Source organism: Cryptomeria japonica, chromosome 7 (assembly GCF_030272615.1).
Source record: "Cryptomeria japonica chromosome 7, Sugi_1.0, whole genome shotgun sequence".
NCBI classification, from domain to species: Eukaryota; Viridiplantae; Streptophyta; class Pinopsida; order Cupressales; family Cupressaceae; genus Cryptomeria; species Cryptomeria japonica.
In genome coordinates this window covers 291,308,569-291,327,271 of record NC_081411.1, presented here as the reverse complement: position 1 = coordinate 291,327,271, position 18,703 = coordinate 291,308,569, and the positions used below count along the sequence as shown (strand labels likewise).

Genomic DNA, 18,703 nt, shown 5'->3' with positions numbered 1-18,703 from the left:
TTGATTTTAGGTGTGCTAGTGGTGTGGTGATTTAGTTTGGTGCGATTAAGCACAATTTCACGTGCACACTTTTTTTTCAGACTAACTAGTAGATGACTAAGATAGAAACTGAGTATTTAGCAGAGCAAAGACAGTCAGAGATTTAGTGCTTAACTAGAACTCATTCTTGCATAATCAGATGCTAATTGAGAGTTCATTTCATTGTATTTTCTCATTTTAAATCAAATTGTAAGTCAAGGAGACTTCCTTGAAGGTTGTAGCCTTCCAAGAAACTATATTTGAGCAGTGAGCCTGAATGCAAGTGCATTACCCATCTATGCAAAATTAATGTACTCCTGGCCATAGTATATTAATATTGTGGGTTCTAGCCCCACTATGGTTTTTCCTTTTTCGGGTTTCCATGTAAAAATTATGGTGTTGTGGATTTGTGTATTCTTTGTTGCATGTTTATGTTCTTTTCTATTATGCATTTCTAACTAGTAGATAAAGAATAATTTAGAGGATTTAATTTCTGGTAGATCATTGATTCACCCCTCCCTCTCAGTGATCTCTGATTCTAACAGTTCTAGAATATACTTCCAAGAGAAATTCACCATAGAAAGACATTTTGAATAATTTATTTCATCGTATAAAAGGTGTGTGTTGATGGTGATTTGGGTGCTCATGAGGAGTACATCAATAAAAAATATAATAAGATATGTTAGATAATTGTTTTCCTTCATCATGAATATGCAAGTTCTTTTACTGTGGATGATAGTGTGCCTAAGTTTGAGTATTTTATTTGGGCCTAATATACAATTTATGATGAGTTTAATCAATAATAAGTATACGAGGTTAAAGATAAACATCAAACAAATACTCAAGTTTCTTGAATGCCAACGATGCAAAAAAAAATAGTTTCAAATATTAAAGGATAAGTTTCTTTATGTAAATCAGTTGGGTAATGAGACTTATTTTTCATTACAATGTGAGTTGAACTAATTTTTCCTTTAATTCATCTGAAGAGGTCAGTAGATATGAAATATTATTATCTATTTTGAAAATAACCTAGTTTTTGATGTTGCATCTCCAATTATTGTGGTTATAAATGATGCATTACAAAATAAATAAATATATATATATATTATTAATGGTTGACATATAATTACTAGATTAATGGTGTAGCTGGTCATCAATCTCTCAAAGATGATCATAAGCTCATGCATAGAAGAGAACATACAAATTTATTACAACTACATGAAAGGAGTAACTTTGCATTGAGGGAAGTCACTTCCTTTAGTATGTTGGTTTTTTATAGAATTAAAATCATGAAAATTTTCTCATGGCTAGGTAACTTGGGTGTTTTCATAGGGATTACCCTATAAATAATTATGTGATTATTTTTGTTATCATATTTTACATTTTTCATGATTCCATATGTGTGGCTATAAGTTTTCATCTCCCTATGTATAGTGTTTTATTTTTTTATTAATTTTTGTTGCTAACAATTGGATCTACCTTGATTCTTTTAGTTCTATTGATAGGTATCCATTCTAAACTAGAGAAGATCTTAGGTACTTTTAAGAACTTTGTAAAATATTTGGTTATCAAAGTCTTAGGAAGGTTGATTCTCTCATACATGACATAGGAGAGTAACAATATTTGTTTTTTATTTGCTTTTGTTATTTTTTAATAAGTTGAGATACATCTTACTCACGTAATGGTTATGAATTAACATAAAGAGACCCAAAAGAGAAATAAATCATTTTTATTAGTGTGTTATGGAGGTAAAGACTCATGTCCCATTGTGACATACAATAGATATTACATAGTGTTTATTGAGGTGTTGAATAATTTAGTGACTATATCCCTTGGTATTAAGGAGTAGGTAGGCCCAATATTTGGTGTTTCCCCAATGAACATAGAGGCCTAACATAAGTGAAGGAGAATTATTTGGGTCATTGAGATATATACTATACTCATGCCTATAATAGATGAAATGATAAAATTCAAACTATTATTTGGTGGATTCCTACGAGATTACCTCTATCCTTCTAGAGTATGATAAATATAGTAATCCTAATGGCATGGGAAATATCAACAATATAATATAATTTATAATCATATATTTTGATTAGAAATAGGAATTCTGAAAAAAAAATACATAGAAAGCATGAAGACAATGATCATTTTAATTATAAACATTGAATGTATGTTTATTTGAGGATGTATTCAAATCCCTTATGTTTTGACTGTTGGCATATGTGCAGAGTTTGATGACATGATGATATTGCATGTTGTAATTGATGTCAATATGCTGAAGTATGAACTGATATATTGAAGAAAGCAACTGGAAAGAGAACCGATATGTGCAAAGTTTGTATTGGGGTTTCATTTGATATGACTACCGGTTGGTAGTCTCAGCTTCAAGGTTTCTGATTGATGCATTTCAAGTCTGTGTGATTCGATCGATGACATCCTGTGATGAGTTAGCATTGAAATGAAGATTAGATTGTGTTGCCACATCATCCTTATCCATGTGAAGAATTTCCTTAAGGATTTTGCATGAAGAAGATTGATTATATCTACCTCGGGAATGTGCGAAGTCTTAGTAAACGATGGAGAGTGCATGATAGGTTATCAGCTTCCAGAAGCTGTGAAGAACGAACGATGCAGAATATCATTAGATTTGTTCAAGATTGTTTCACCCTATGTAATTTGTTTAAACGGTCAGGATTTGACTGATTGTATTGTTAACCTAGATGCTTAGGGTTTTAGGTTTTTGCCACCAACCTAATTATTGTCTATAAGGTCAATAATGATTCTCATTTGAAGTTGTTGGCAAATGAATGTGTGTGAAGTGATTATTGCCAGACTAGTGTAGTGAGTAGAGATTTGTAGAGTGTGATTGCAGATGTAAATGAACTAAAGTGGATCTGCCTTGGCATTGAGTGTTGTTATAAGATCAGTGTATTACCTATTGACTTCTAACCATTTTAGTAGTTGGAAAATCCCTTTACTGAGTAGCTTTAACAAGCTTTTTGTAAATCCTTTAATAGGGTGACTCAAAATTATTGAGTTCTTTAAATCCTCTGACAAGGTAACCTTTAACAAGGTTTTAACCTTTAACCGGGTATTTAGCCATCCCTTAACCGGGTGATCCCTAGCAGGATCGGTTCCTAGCAGAACTTGGTGTAAAGTCCTTAACTAGAATAGACTCCTAATAGAGGGAACTTTAGAAGAGTTAAAGAACAACTTGTGGGTATTCATCCCCACCGTGGTTTTTCCCAGTTGGGTTTCCACGTGAAAAATTAGTGTGTTATGTGTGAATCTTTTTCATGTGATGTCTTAGTGTTTTCTGTTAAGCGGTAAAGCATGTTGATCCAGTGGTCATTATATTTCTGATGTATTACTTGTTTAAGCATATGGGTGAAGTGAAAATAGATATTAGGTTTTGTGAAGATCTAAGTGTTACCAGTTTATGTCTTTCGCAGTCATACTGTGTTTTACCGGTAGTGCCCTGATTTAGATTGGTGATGTTGTTTACCAGTTAGTGCAGTCTTTCTAGTTTAAGTTGTTAAAGAAGTTTTTTTTCTATACTGATTCACCCCCCCCCCAGTCAGTATCTGTTGAGTATTTACTGTTCATCATTATTCATCATTCACTATTTTAGATACAAGACAAACACATCAAGTAGAATCTTTAATCAAGGATCATCAATAATACCATATCCCACTTCTGGATACTCCTTTGGCTCAAATAGTTGTGTCACCCCCTAGAGATCACCAAATTTTTTACCCTTGTCCGGAAATTAACTCAAATAGGATTTCTCCTCAGTTGAATTGTTATCAAGGAGATGTATGGTAAGTGTCTTGGGGGTGGATTCTTTCACACCCTTGCACTATGATATTATTAACATTTGGATACAGACTCGGTGAAGTTTCTAGTTCTAAAGTTCACCATCAAGCTTCCATTTGGTCTTCGGTGATAAAATCCCTCAGGAGGCTTCCCAACCTTTAGAACAAAGACTTTACATATCTCAACAATATTGGGGGAAAGCTAATCATTGAGCAAAACCATTGGAGGGGATTTTCATCAGCCTCTACATTTTCTTATAGTGGGTTGGTAAACTTGGCGATAAAGTTGTTCCCAACTTAGGTCATTCTCCTCTCATCGATCTTAAAGGTGCCCTAAAGGCAACTCGAGAGGGCAGGCCTTCTAAAGGATTTATTGCATGAAATTCAAAAAAAGCTTGGAAAAAGTGAGTCTAGCTTTATGATTACCCAATTAAGGGGAGAGCATATAACTATCACTTAAGACAACACAAACAATGTTTCTTTTTAGCTCTTCATAGCAATGGTTTTATAATTCCTATTTAGATATGTTTCTCCAACAAGCATGATGTTCTTTTTATCCACAAAGCAATTTGTTTAAACTTGTAATGAAATCATGGTCAACAAAATAAATTGCTTTGGATAACAAAAAGAAATCGCTTTGCAAATTTGAAAGTGGCTTGTTCTTTTTACTGGCAAAAAAATATGGTTGATTGTTCTTTTTACCTTATAAAAAAAGAAAGTTTGTTTTGTTCTTTTTAAGCCCAAATGACAATGATCTCTCTAAACAAAAGTGAAATTTGTTGTTCTTTTTAAGCTTTTGCAAAAGGAGGTGAAGTTCTTTTTAAACCCCAACAGAAAAATAGAGTTCTTTTTATGCACCCAAAGAGATATGAAGTTCTTTTTAATGTGCTCAATGAAAGAGATGAGCTATTTTTAAGCTAACTTAAGAAAGTAAGAAAAATAAGATTAAATACCTGTTCAAAACCACTTGTTAGACTTGCAGAAAACCAGTTAGCAAAATCAATAATCAAGGTGGGCTTGACAAGCCTAATTTTCTTTTCAAACTATTATAATTTTTCCTCACTATCTTATATGCGCTAAAACAGTCTATAAGTGCACTAAAATAGTGTGTATATGCGCTAAAACAACATGTGTATGCACCTCATAATTCAGTATATGCACTAAAACAACATGTGTATGCACCTCAAAATTTCATATATGCATTAAAACAATGTATGTATGCACCAAAACAACATGTGTATGCACCAAAATAGGGTGTATATGCGCTAAAGCATATTTTCAAAATCTCTTTTATGCACCTGCAAGAAAAATGTTAGAAATGTCTAAAAATGGGGTTTAGCCCCACGGTGGGCACTAGAAATCCATGCTTAGATTGTGGTACCTACAAGAGAGACACAAACAACAAAAACAGGCCAATGGGACATTGCATTAGAGATTAGAATCAATAAAACAAGTTAGTTAATAAAAAACTCTCAAAATCATGTCATTATCCTCTATCTCCAAGGATCCCTTAGGTTCAAGGTGGCTCTCAACTTGGAAGGGCATTTGATCTTGGGATGACTACTCAAAGAATGAGAGATAGTGTATGATCTAAGATCTAACTGGATGCAACTAAGATCTGTATGATATGCTATGGATATGAAACTAGATATGGTGGAAGATAACAAGATTAGTATGATAATAAGCTAGTATGAGATTGAGAAAGATGATATGGAACTAGTTTGAAATTGAAACTAGCATGATACTCTAAGCATGATAAAATCTAAGCTATGATGCAATTAAAATAATCTAAATGCTTGAACATGATAAAATAAATTCCTTGATAACCTATACAAGACAAATTAACTATAACTTGGATGCAAAATAAAGATGGGATCCTTGAATTGAAGAAATGGGCTCTGTTTATAGAGGAATTTGTCAAATGGATGACCAATATTGAATAATCCTAACAAGGGCTAGGATTGAAATTTATCAATCCATGTGAGATTTTCAACCCACTCTCATGTTGACAAGTGTCACCATAAGAAGGCCTGAGAGGATGTTAAGTAAGCATTAGATGCCTATTAAGCTTGGAGGATTAACCCTTAAGAGAATGGGCCATTGGATAAAGCTATTATCCAAGGATGAAGGCTATTGTCCAAGAGTTAAACTCTTGTGCAAAGTTCGAAGATGGTCAAAGGGACAAACCATTATGGGTTAGCATGGTGAAGAAAAGATGTCTTGTAAGAGCATTGTAGGCTCTTTGAAGACTTTGGAGGTTTTGCTTGTGTGAAGGGAGAAACCTTCAAGGTTTTTCAATAATGTTTAATGGTTTGGAAGACTTTAGAGAAAAAATTGTTAGAGCCTTACAAATTTGGTGAACTCAACAAGTTAACTTGTTGAAAATGATAAAGTCTTAAATGCATTTAGAAGAATTTCTTCCAAATTTGGAGAAGTGACTTCCCCAAATTTAGGGATGTGACATGATTAGAAGAATTTTAAGGCTAGTTAAGTCTGATTTGTGATGTTCTAGAAGAATGCTTAGGATGCAAGTGGGAGAAGAGGCGAATTTTAATTAAAATAGAAAGATTTATTTCAACCAAAATGAATGCAAATTGCATTTGTAGGAAAGTGCAAGTGCAGGGTTTATAAATAAATTTGATTTATTTATATGTAAGAAATGATTTTAATTAAATATAAATTCAATTAAAATGTGGAATTGAGAATTTAATTAAATAAATAAAATTTATTCAATTAATGGAAGAAAGGGGATTTAATCAAATATTGTATTTAATTAATGGCTAGATAGAAGAAAATGAGAGATTAATTAAACCTTAGTTTAACTAATAGGTGAATAAGCAATAATTAAACAAATAAATTCATTTTACTAGATGTGCAAGTTTTAGGTGTCTACACAAAGATATACAATAGAATGGTTCTACTTTTTTCAATGAAAGCAATAATTACAATGCACTCACTTGCGCGATGTAGTTTGACTCTCTAAATAGTGATGTAGAGAATGAAATATGAAGGTAGTGTTAATGAGGGAAGTAAGAGTTATGACAACTTTACCTTTGGAAATAAAATAATGTTGAGAGCTACCATGGAATAGTTTTTAAACACAATGTAATAGATAATGGATTCCATAGTATTTTAAAAGACTAAGAATGCATTATATTTGTCTTCTTAGCCTAATGACTATTGATGTATCTCCCCTAACTATCCTATGTGCCTAATTATTTCAATCTTGCATCTAGATATTAATTTAAAGAATAAAAAATATGCAACATTAAATATTTGGCTGATATAGTGTTGTTGAGTAGGATTGAGCATCGATTTGTGTATGTGATAAGATTTTGGTTATTTTGGGAAAGTAGTTCTCCTGGTGTTGGGTAGTCACATAAGTTTTTTATTATTTTCTAAATGTTAATCTAGGGCTTCAATTGTGTCATATCAAATTGCAAAGAATAAATAAAGAAACAAAGAAATTGATAAATACAATACTTGTAGGTATTATGCAAAAAGTGTCTCCAAATTGATTATATTTCTTTACGAAAACATTTATGTATGTGAAGGTTTTCTCTACTCATTTTTTTTAACCTAAATATATTTAAAATCTAGTACTTATTTAGTATTTTAAAATATTACATAGCAATAACCATATGATCCCTCGAGTCCGATTATTAAATATTTACTATATATAATTAATATAATTTTGTGAAATACATGTCAAGAAATGCTTTAAAGCTTCATTTTTAGTATTTTCCTTTATAATTATATATAACTTTATATCCCATTTGGATAGAAACCATAATTATGTTGAACTAACCAATCTCATATCATCAAAATAGATATAAACATTAAGCAATAGTTCAGAGATAGAAGCATATATGGTGCAGTAATGATCATGCATTCTAATTAGCTGCTAATAGTTGCACATTAGTAGGAAACATTCATGAATTGCTTGTTTTCGGCTACATGTAGCTAGCAACAAAAATTTATGTCACTGTTCTTTATAAACCAATGGATTGAAAAAATATCACGAAGGAAAGTGGCATCCTAGGAACACATGTTGGCTTCAATTTGCTTACCCAATGGGTGAACAAGTGTAGTGGTCTGTCGCCATGTTCTACCCTACCACGCCCTTCCCTACTCTATTGATAAAGGTGATTTCCACGAGATAAACCATGATTGAAGATTTTTTACATAATTTCCTTTTCTAACCCTACAGAGCCATTCCATGAGTGGTTAATTCCTTGTGGAAGTACTCTCCATTATAAATGTAAAACAATCAGTATGAAGGATTTCAAAAGAATATAACAAATCATACTATCTTTGAAAACAGATTTAAAGACTGTATTTACTCCTATATTATTCCCTCTTCCCATTACAGAGGAAGAATACTATCTCTTGGCATAGTTGCACGTATGAATAGGAAAAATCATATTACAAGGCTTAAGTAATTTTTTCTTGGATGGAATATTATTCTAATTGAACATTATCGTTATCATTGAGTCATATGTGTATGATTGTAATTCAAAATATTAAACATTGTTAATCTCTATAATGTAGAGCAATACAATAAAGAAGAATGATTTGACCCTAAATACAATTTAGTGCGCAATGCAGCTCGACTAGAATGAATACTTTTTTTGATTTATTTAAGATATAAAATCACAATTTCTGTAACTATAACCAGGTTGTAAATTACCAGAGCGAAAAAATATCGACAGGATTTGTAAGGTCAAAAATAACCACTCTGTTTAAATGAGTGGTGGTCACCCCCATTTTATAGCAGAAGTCTCCATATTTCGAGCTAAATAGCCAGTTGCGCCAGTTTCCGGTGGAGCTCAATGAGACAACCACGACAAACAAATATTTCGACTTCGCTTTAGTTTCAAACACTATGATTCTGCTCTCTAGCTTGGCATCTCGCTTTTTGTAGTGTCCGTTGACTGATAGACTTGGCGAAAGTAAAAATGTGATTAGAAAGAATCGTTGTTAGCATCTCCCGTATCAAATTATTCTATCTCAAAAGTCTGTTAAGAGTAGTTCACCAACTCTTTTATTCTCATTGCGATAATGAAACAGATTATTCTGTCTGACCAACTCTAGACAGTAATATAACACGATCTATTTGCAGCATGATTATATATATACCGAAGTAAAGCCATCTCACGAGTTTCTGTCTTAGTCATGAGTAGAATGTTCGCTTTACATTTATGCACATGGCATCAAACATTAATCTTATTACAACATAAGTAAATGTTGAATTAGAGAAAGATTATAATATGGAAGCAATTTGTAAAGATATGTTTAGTTTTCAATCTAAAAAGTTTATTAAAGTAATAAGAATTTTGTTCAGATAGCTTTTTTTTCAAAATATGTGCATAAATGTTTCCAATAACACAATCTGTGCATGACTGTTTCCAATAACAACTAATATCATATTGATTTGATTAACATGAAAGAAACTTAAATTTTTGTAAAGATATATTTAATTTTCAATCACAAAAATTTATTGAACTAGGAAGAATTTTGAGTAGCTGTTAGAAAATCTTTTCAAAAATATTTCTAAAAACAATTAATATCATATTGATTGTTAATAATTTTGATGGTAGATTCAGAGCACTATTGAAAAAATAAAAATGATTAAATCTTTTCTTATTTTATTTTCCAAAACTTTCTCTAATTGAAATAAACTGTGTAAAAGTAAATAAAAAGAGAAATTTTGTTATATATTAAACTCCGTACATAGCTAAAAACAGAATGTCATTAGGATCTGCAAGGTCAAACATCGGCATCGTGTTTAAATGCGTGGTGGTGATGTGCATACAAGAGTCGCACCCATTTTATAGCAGAAGTCTCCATCTTCCGAGCTTCAAAGCCAATTGTGCCAGTGTCGCATGGCCATAAGCTCAAGAATAAAACCATGACAAACAAAGCTTTTGAATTCATTTTCATTTGATCTTCTCTATATAACTTGGCGTCCTCCCTTTTATAGTGTCTATTGACTGAATCTTTGCAAGCCTCTCCCATATCAAATGATTCTGCCTCAAAAGACTTGGCTAAGAGTAGTTCACCAACACACTTATTCTCATGGCGATAATGAAACAGATAAGTCTGTCTGACCACCTCCAAACAGTGATGGCCTTTTCAATTATTTATTTCCACGACTGAGATTCGCTGGCATCTCTATAATAAGGAAGCACATCGAATCCTCACAGCATATCTTATTAAATAAAAAAGTAGGTGGAGATTTCAAGGCTGATAATATTCAATGGTATAAAAACTCAAACAGGAATATCTACCAAAAAAGATATGGTTGAAATGTGGGAAATGAATTCTTGAATACAGATGAGAAGAAGGGATGACTAACAATTTGATGGAATTATTTAAGTCTGATATATTTGGTAGGAGGGAACCATTTGTCAACCATCTCTTAAAAATCAAATAATTTGCTAATTAATAGAAGATTTCATTTTGTTATATTTTTGCTCTATTATCTTGTTATCGAATCGGGGAGTTGGAATGTTTGTTGTGAATAGAAAAATGAAGAATAGTTTTCTTTGATATAGGAAAGGAGACCGACGACTAATTGGTTCTTATCTTTTATACTTAGATTATAAAAAATAAATACTATATGAACATGAGATCAACGTGTTTGAGTTTTTGGTCAATTGGACTAATTTGCTATGATAGAATTATTGTACATGCTACATGGATTCCACAAATGGAAAGATAGATTTAATCATGGAATAATTATGGTCCTAAGTTATAGGATTATTCATAGCAAAGAAATGAATGAAATGAATGTTATTTATGTCGAATAGATCTTAAAATCATTTTTTTCTTTCTAAAAGATTGAATGAGCAAAGTAAAACAAATGATTGGGATAGTCATCATATATAGGCTATTTTGGCTAGAAGCTATGACAAGAGGGTTATTATATGTACCAAATTGATCATACATTTTAATATTTTTAAAAGAAAGGTGTTGCAAGAGAAGGGGTAAGTGCATCATCATCATCATCATCATCATCATCATCATCATCATCATCATCATCATCATCATCATCATCATCATCATCATCATCATCATCATCATCATCATTGTCATCATCCTCATCGTCGTCGTCGTCGTCATCATCATCGTCGTCGTCGTCGTCATCATCGTCATCATCATCATCATCATCATCATCATCATCATCATCATCCTCGTCATCGTCATCATCATCATCATCATCATCATCATCATCATCATCATCATCATCATCATCATCATCATCATCATCATCAATTATGCAATAAGTATAAACATCATGAATTAATTCATGTAAATGGGAAAACAAGCCATAATTCATGTAAATGAGAAAACAAGTCATGCATATCATATATGTAACCACCATATGTTTCATAACAATGTTATGAAGGGTAAATGGTTCAACATGAAACACACTAGTGGTCTCTAGTCATGACAAAATTATGACCATGACGAAGCTCATTAAAAGGTTAACTAGGCATACCAAAACACATAATGGTGAATAATAAACAACACTCTAAGAGAAGTAAAAACAATCATAATGCAACAATACCTTCATGGACATGACATTCCCAAAACATAGGATTAAAATGTATACAAATATTAAGGATAAACTGATTAAATAAATTAAAGAACATGAAGAGATGAAAATTAGTAACGTATGCATCAATATAGGCTAGACATAAATATCTATGAAAATCCATAATAAATGATCAAACAATAAGGTAAAATCAATGAATGGGTGGATAGGGATCAAACATATATCACTAAAAGATGTACAAACTTAAAGAAAAGTATAACAATTTGTTAAAATGAATGTGAATCAACTCATTAATCAAATATAAAATAAGAAATTTATGATTAAAAACTAAATCTTCTATGAATAATCCCTAAGGGTTTAATATACAACAAGTTTGCATAAATTTATTATAAAGGTTTATTTCACACCACATATAAATATGGTAGGTAAAAATGAATAAACATCCTACTAAGTTACAAAACTAGGGATGATAAATACTCATAAATCAATCAAATAAAATAATGGTATTTTTTATGAAAAGTGGTGAATACATTTTAAGTCAACATTGATTCATTAATTCATGGAAGACCTATATGATGTTAATTGAACACCTTTATATTTGTAGATATTTATATAATTCTTTATTTCACTTCATCGATTATAAAATTAATCTTCATAACTATTGACCCAAAACCTACACACAAATATGAATTTGGCCTAGAAATTATATTTCATTGATATGTAGAAAAGGATGTTATTTTTCGTCAGTTCCTATAAGCTGTGTTTTAAAGGTGTAGTGTCAATAGACATTGTCTAAGAATGGGCTAGGATTGTTTCCTTACATAAAACCCTTATGATTGATTAAGTTTAATATAATAAATAATTAAAAAATGACACACTCTTGTGGCATATTCGAATTGTTAATGTAATGCTAATATTGCACTCTTGTGATGATACAATGTGTAATAGAGCTCTAACAATTAATTAATGTGGAATATATAAATCAAAGGTTTTTTTTTTTTTATATAAGTCTCCAACGTAGAATTCGAAATGTTTTATAGATTAGTCAAGTAAAAATTGTTAGTTGACAAGGAGGAGCATAGGTTGAATTCTAAAACTAAAGTGTAAAAGATCAATTTCATTTTTATACTTATAGATTTCGCTTTACTTAATTTCACAACTTCAAAAATAACTTAAGATAATAAATAGATAAAACAAAGAAATTTAAATAGATTACTTGAAATTTTTTAATATTGAATTATATTAGAATTGTATGGATTTTGAACATATACATACAAATATATCTTTTCTACGTTGATCATTAAGCATGTGCATTTTTTATCATTAAAATAATAAGTCATGTAAATTGTTTAATTCCATAATTGCTCTATAATGTACAATCTCATTTTTAAGCATTCCATACTAATACAGAGTCCAAAGCTCTTTTTATTCCTATATTTTCCTTAATTCCTATTATAGAGTAATAACACGATCTATTTTTAGCATGATTATATATATGCCGAAGTAAAGCCATCTCATGAGTCTGTCTTAGTCAAGAGCAGAAGTTTCCCTTACATTCATGCACATGGCATGAAAATGTTAATCTTATTCATAAAATATAAGTAAATGTCGAACTAGAGAAAGATGATAACATGGAAGCAATTTCATTTGTTGTAAAGACATGTTTAGTTTTCAATCACGGAAATTGATTAAAGTAATAAGAATTTTGAGTAGATAGCATATTTGAAAATCTGTGCATAAATGTTTCAAATAACAACCAATATCACACCGATTTAGTTAACATGGAAGCAACTTAAATTTTTTTAAATATATATTTAATTTTTCATCATAAAAATTTATTGAACTAGTAAGAATTTTGAGTAGATAGCTTTTAAAAAATCTATCTATAAATATTTCTAAAAGCAATTAAATTGTTAATATTTTTTATGGTAGATTCATAAACTGTTTGAAAAAGAAAGATGATTAGAAGTTCTCTTATTTTATTTTCCAAAACTTTCTCTAATACAGATAAACTATTTAATTGTAAGTTCTTAATAAAAAAAAATTCCGTACATAGCTGAAATACTATAGCTATATGATAAAATCATTATGATGGTATATGAATGTGACTGAACTGACAAGTTGATTGGACTTAACATTACTGCTATTATTGAATCATTGTTAACCCAAACTTGATTTGGTGCCCAATGCACATTGATTGAAATGAAATATTTCATTATCGATTTATTTGAGGCTTGAAAATACAATTGCCATAATTCCAATCGGGTTCAAAAGTAGCCCCCAAAATTGCAGCATAGCTTTAACATAACATAGGTTGAAGAAATGAGGGGAATTTAAGAGTTCTACGTACCCGTCCAAATCATTTGACATGTCAAATAAAGCTGATCAAACTTATGAAAAATGAACCCACTGGGCGACGCTGGGAATGCCACCATTTACAACAAACAGCATGTAATAACCTGGAGGGGCAGCCACACCACTTGGCGGGGCAGTCACGGAACAAGAATACACGACATTCCCTGTTGCATTTGAAACGAGGGTCGGTGTTTTAGAGCCGAGAATGAGCAGCCTCTGGTTCATCGAATTGGTGTGGGTCGTAAACGACGGAGCATATGCATTGAACTGTATAACGTCGGTAACAGAATGGGGGACAGAGTAAACAACTATGAAGGTGGTGCCATAGGAGAGCGAGGTTGACGACAGCGAGGTTATCATGGGGCGGGCGTAATCTGTGTAGACGTTTTCTAAGTAATAAGGACTGTATGCTTCCAGCCGGAGCTCCGTGGGGAAGTTAGTTCCCGTGAAGACGTAGCCCGCATGTGGATTGGAGCCGCCCACAATGATTCTCCCGTCTGCCATCATGTTAGCAGTAGAGTGATACATTCTCGGGATGCCTGTGGCCGCTAGGATGAAGAAGCGCTTTCCGACTGGTGCAGCAGGCCGGTAGAGGTAAGGTGTGAGGACGGGGTCGGTTGCCATGCTCCATCCAGCTACTCCCTGTCGTGCTCCGTTGATGATGATGATTTCGCCATTGGGAAGAATGAGCATGTCCGACATGGTTCTCGGCCCGGGCATGTCCTCCATGCTCCACGAAGGATTCGGGTCTGTAATGACCATTCGTCCACAGCTACGGAGCGCGTCCGTGAAATTACCTGCGCTGGCCAGGGCGAAACCGTTGTCCGGACAGCCTCCACAGATGAGAACTTCCACTTTGGTAAACCCGTCGGCGGCTGAGAGTGGCAGCATTACGGATGACCCGGTGGAAGGGTAGTTCCGCGGGCCGTCACCCGGCATTCTGGGGAAGGTCTTCACGACAACGTTGGTTTTGTAGTCGAGGAGAATGGAGTCCCTGTTGGCGAAGATAAAGAGGTTGCCATCGGAGGAGAGGTGGAGAAATGGATAGAGGTTGTTCTCTACTTGGGCACTGGTTCGGGTCTGAGATAGAAACGGCAAGTTGAAAACTCCTTCGCCGGGGCTCTTGGGGACAAATTCGTAGTGAAACATTCGGGTGCCGCCGACAACGATAATGCGGTTGTCCGGGAGGATTTGGTTGGCGGCATACCACCGATCTGCGGCAAGCTTCGGCCCCTCGAAATTGTTCCAGTCGCAGCTGCCGTCCGAGCAAGGGACGAAGTAACGGATATCCCGTGACCCGTCGCGATACCCGCCGGTTTGTACCAACGTTCCATTTGCCGCAAACGCCCCAGACGAGCACCAGGTGTCGGTGAAAATCATGAGCGGCCTCACATTGTTGGTGGCTACGTTGTACTCGATGGAATGCGCCGTGCAGTCGTGAGTGCTGACCTGGTCCTGTGGGTTGTCGCGGCAACGCCCGTTGTCCAGCAGGATTTGCGACGACCCGAAGTTGGTCCTGTCAAACATCACCACTGTGTTTAAATGCGTGGTGGTCATGTGCATGGCAGAGACGCCCCCATTTTGTACGAGAAGCCTCCATCTTCCCAGCTTCACCGCCACTTGGGCTGCTGCTTCCCATGGCCATAAGCTCATCAACAACACGACCACGCCAAACAAAGCAGCTTTGGACTTCATTTTTTCTTTAAACTCTATGTATCTGCTCTCTATACAAGTTGCAGAGTTGGCTTGGCGTCCTCCTTTTTATAGTGTCCGCGCCCCGTCGACTTATAGACTTGGAGAAGTCAAAAGAAAAACAGATTGAATTGAATCTCTGCCGGCCTCTCCCGCATCAAATAAATCTACCTCTAAATTCCTTTCTAACACACTCGACAGTGACTCGGTGCTATTAGAATCGTGCACGAACATATTTATTCTCATGGCGATAACGAAACTGATTACTCTGTCTCACCTTCTCTAGACAGAGATGGCCTTTCTGAATAGTTATTTTTGCGACTGGAATTCGCTGGCATTTCCCATTGACTCCCTCTAACATTCCCTATAGAAGAATAAGTTTGGTACTGGAATCGTGGCTGCTAATTGCCCTGATAGAAAACAAGATTTAATATGCTCTTATTCTATAGACCTAAAAGTCTTTCGCAGAAAGATTCAGGCACGTGAACATTATATTGTCGAAATGTTGCAAAGGAATTCTCCTCTACAGCTGGACTAGAGCGACCGAGAATTGTGCTATGAATGTCAACGATTCGCTTAAAACTGAAGGATCTGCTAATTAATACTTAGATAATTCATTATGCCTTTTTTTGCGCTCCGTCATCTTATTACATGTATAAAGAACCTTTCGGGACTCCACCTTGTGAAGTGTTTTTGGAAAAAAATTCGAACAAATTTTCTCTAATTTCAAGCTAAGACAACAGGTTAGAAATTATACGCATTTAAATGTCAGACAATCGGCAATAATTCAATTATCAATTGTCTTCAAGACAAGTTCATGAAAACATAAAGTTAAATAGATGAGCTTGTCATTCTTATATATATTTCAATTAATAAACACATATTTTAATAGGTTATTTATGTGAAATGATATTTCATCTATTTAATTGATCTCACTTTCTCTATTAATTAAATAAACCTTTATTTATTTAATTAATTCATTAACCTTTTCCACCTATGACACATGTCATTCATCTCTTAATTCCTACACTACCTACCCTCTCATTATTTTCTTATTTTCTCTACCTACCCTCTAATCTTAGTCGACCATTTATCTTTTACATCTCTCAATCTTATCCTTCCATTTCTTACAGTGTCTTCTATATAAGGAGATGCTTCCTTCATTATAACCCCCTCTTCAATCATTCTAATCAAGCATTCTAGCATTCGAACTTTCATATGCGATCAAACCTACTTGCAACCATATTTCTGTTCTTTGTTGAGCTCTTGTGCACACTTAAAATTTGAGAGCAAATATATCAAACAAGATAAATGGAGATAGGAAAAATGGAGATCGAAACCATATTGGACATGTGATGGTATAATCTTTGTGATTTCATTTGATTTGCATTGTCTTAGGTAATCTTTATATGTTATGGTGGATCTTTGTTGTTGTTAGGCTAAGGTTTTGTGGTTGAATTCATTTAGTCTTTCAATATTGTTGTTTCCACTTTTCACCGTATACATTTTGGCACACCCCATGGGACATGGATTTTTGTTAGATCTATGTTTTTTGCAGGTTTTTTTTAACCCTATATTGTTGTTTTGTAAAACAACGTGGAGAATAACCTTGTGATGCTAGGGTTTTGGACACAAAATCAAGATCTTGCAGAGATTTGATCCAATCTCACAAATGGCTTGGAACTTTTACACCAAATTTTGTTGGCAGGTTGAAGAAAGTATAAAGAGCTCTCAATCCAAAACTCAGAATTTTTGGAGTACATTTGCATTTTCCATGAATATTTTATAAATTTTCATAAGAAAATAATTTTGAGAGCAAATGAGAGAATATTTTGGATTTTATTACATTTTTGGAAATTGCTTAGAATTATATAGAGGATTTGTTGTTTTTTATTTTAATTTTGATGCAAAATAATTCCTAAAAAGTCAGATCTTTAAAAATTAGGGTTTTGTATTATTTTGCTCATATCTCAAAAACTGCTTGGAAATTTTGCAAGAATTTTTTTTACGCAAGCTTGGAATGATAGAAGGAGTTTCCAGTAAAAAATTCAAATTATTTTGATCAATTGTGCATTTTCTATTAATTGTTTATGATTTTTTATAGAAAAAATAATTTTTGGAGCAAATTAGAAACTTTTTTGGATTTTCTTACATTTCTAGAAATGTCTTGAAATTTTACAGGTGGTCTTTTTTTTATGATGCAAAAGAACTCATGGAATAATCAGATCTTTGAATCTATAAAAAAAACATCTTGTCAAAGGCCCCTATTTCACAAAGTCTTGTGGATCTAAAATTTACCTAACTTGTGTGCTTGCAAGAGGGGTATTATTTCAAAACTACTAACAAATATTTGTTGCAAAATTTTGGCAAGGGATTTTGATCTTTATTGTGTGCCTTGTTTTCATAGATTACTAGACACTTCAATTGGTGCACTAAAATTGAACCAGTGTCTTTTGTGTCTTGGGCAATACGCTCTTTTTGTTTAATCTCTAGAGGGCCTATCTCCTTGTGTGGTCATTAGGACTACTAGTGAGGAGAGAACGACCCAAGTGGTAGCGAGGAAAACCCACCTCTTCCGAACCACTATAAATAAGTGTATCCATGGTAAAAGACATGGGTAATGTGTGTTGATTAGTTCATACCGACACTATGTCTCCCCATAAACCTATTTGATCAAATTTATTTGATCAGTTGTAGGGCGTAACCCCTACCAGCTAGGAGCCTTCGGTATTTATAGAGTTGAAAGTGCCACATATATGGCCACATGAGTGGATGCCCTTACTAGCACCTTTTTGTTTTAGAAAGCCAAAAATCCTTCTAGTTATTGGGGTAGGAGGTCAGACTTCTAGAGTGGCCCACACACATATGGTTCTTAGTAGAGATACATAGTTCGCCATGAGGAGTTTTCGTGCGGACTGATGCTTGGCTTCCCCGAACAAGTGAGTGTCGAGGGTGGAGCTAGTGGGGTCAAGCATCTAAGTATCCTCTCTGAATAGCGTAGCCTCAGGGGAAACCCCATGTGGGATCAACAACTATTGTCCTGGCCAGCCATAAGAATTGTGTTTGTCTTCTTTTGAACATTCAAACATTAAAGACCAAACATCATAACATTGTGTCTTTTGTGTCTTCAAGTGTATGCAAAACATTTATACATCAAACAACACACTTTCTTTGAGTCATTTTGAGTCTATACACTTGCAAATATTGAGTCCTCATCAACATTGTATCATCTTGTCACGAAAAACAATAAAAAAATTCT

At 33.7% G+C, this 18,703-nt stretch overlaps 1 protein-coding gene across 1 annotated transcript; it reads right to left on the bottom strand.

The window, feature by feature from the left end:
- Positions 1-13,788: 13,788 nt before the first annotated feature.
- Positions 13,789-15,447, bottom strand: LOC131074732 (aldehyde oxidase GLOX-like). The gene has a single exon (XM_058011406.1). The coding sequence runs from the start codon at positions 15,445-15,447 to the stop codon at positions 13,789-13,791; it is 1,659 nt and encodes a 552-aa protein (XP_057867389.1).
- Positions 15,448-18,703: the final 3,256 nt, after the last annotated feature.

Excerpts from the sequence above, each read along its gene's own strand:
- LOC131074732 (XM_058011406.1), bottom strand. The coding sequence starts at position 15,447 with ATGAAGTCCAAAGCTGCTTTGTTTGGCGTGGTCGTGTTGTTGATGAGC.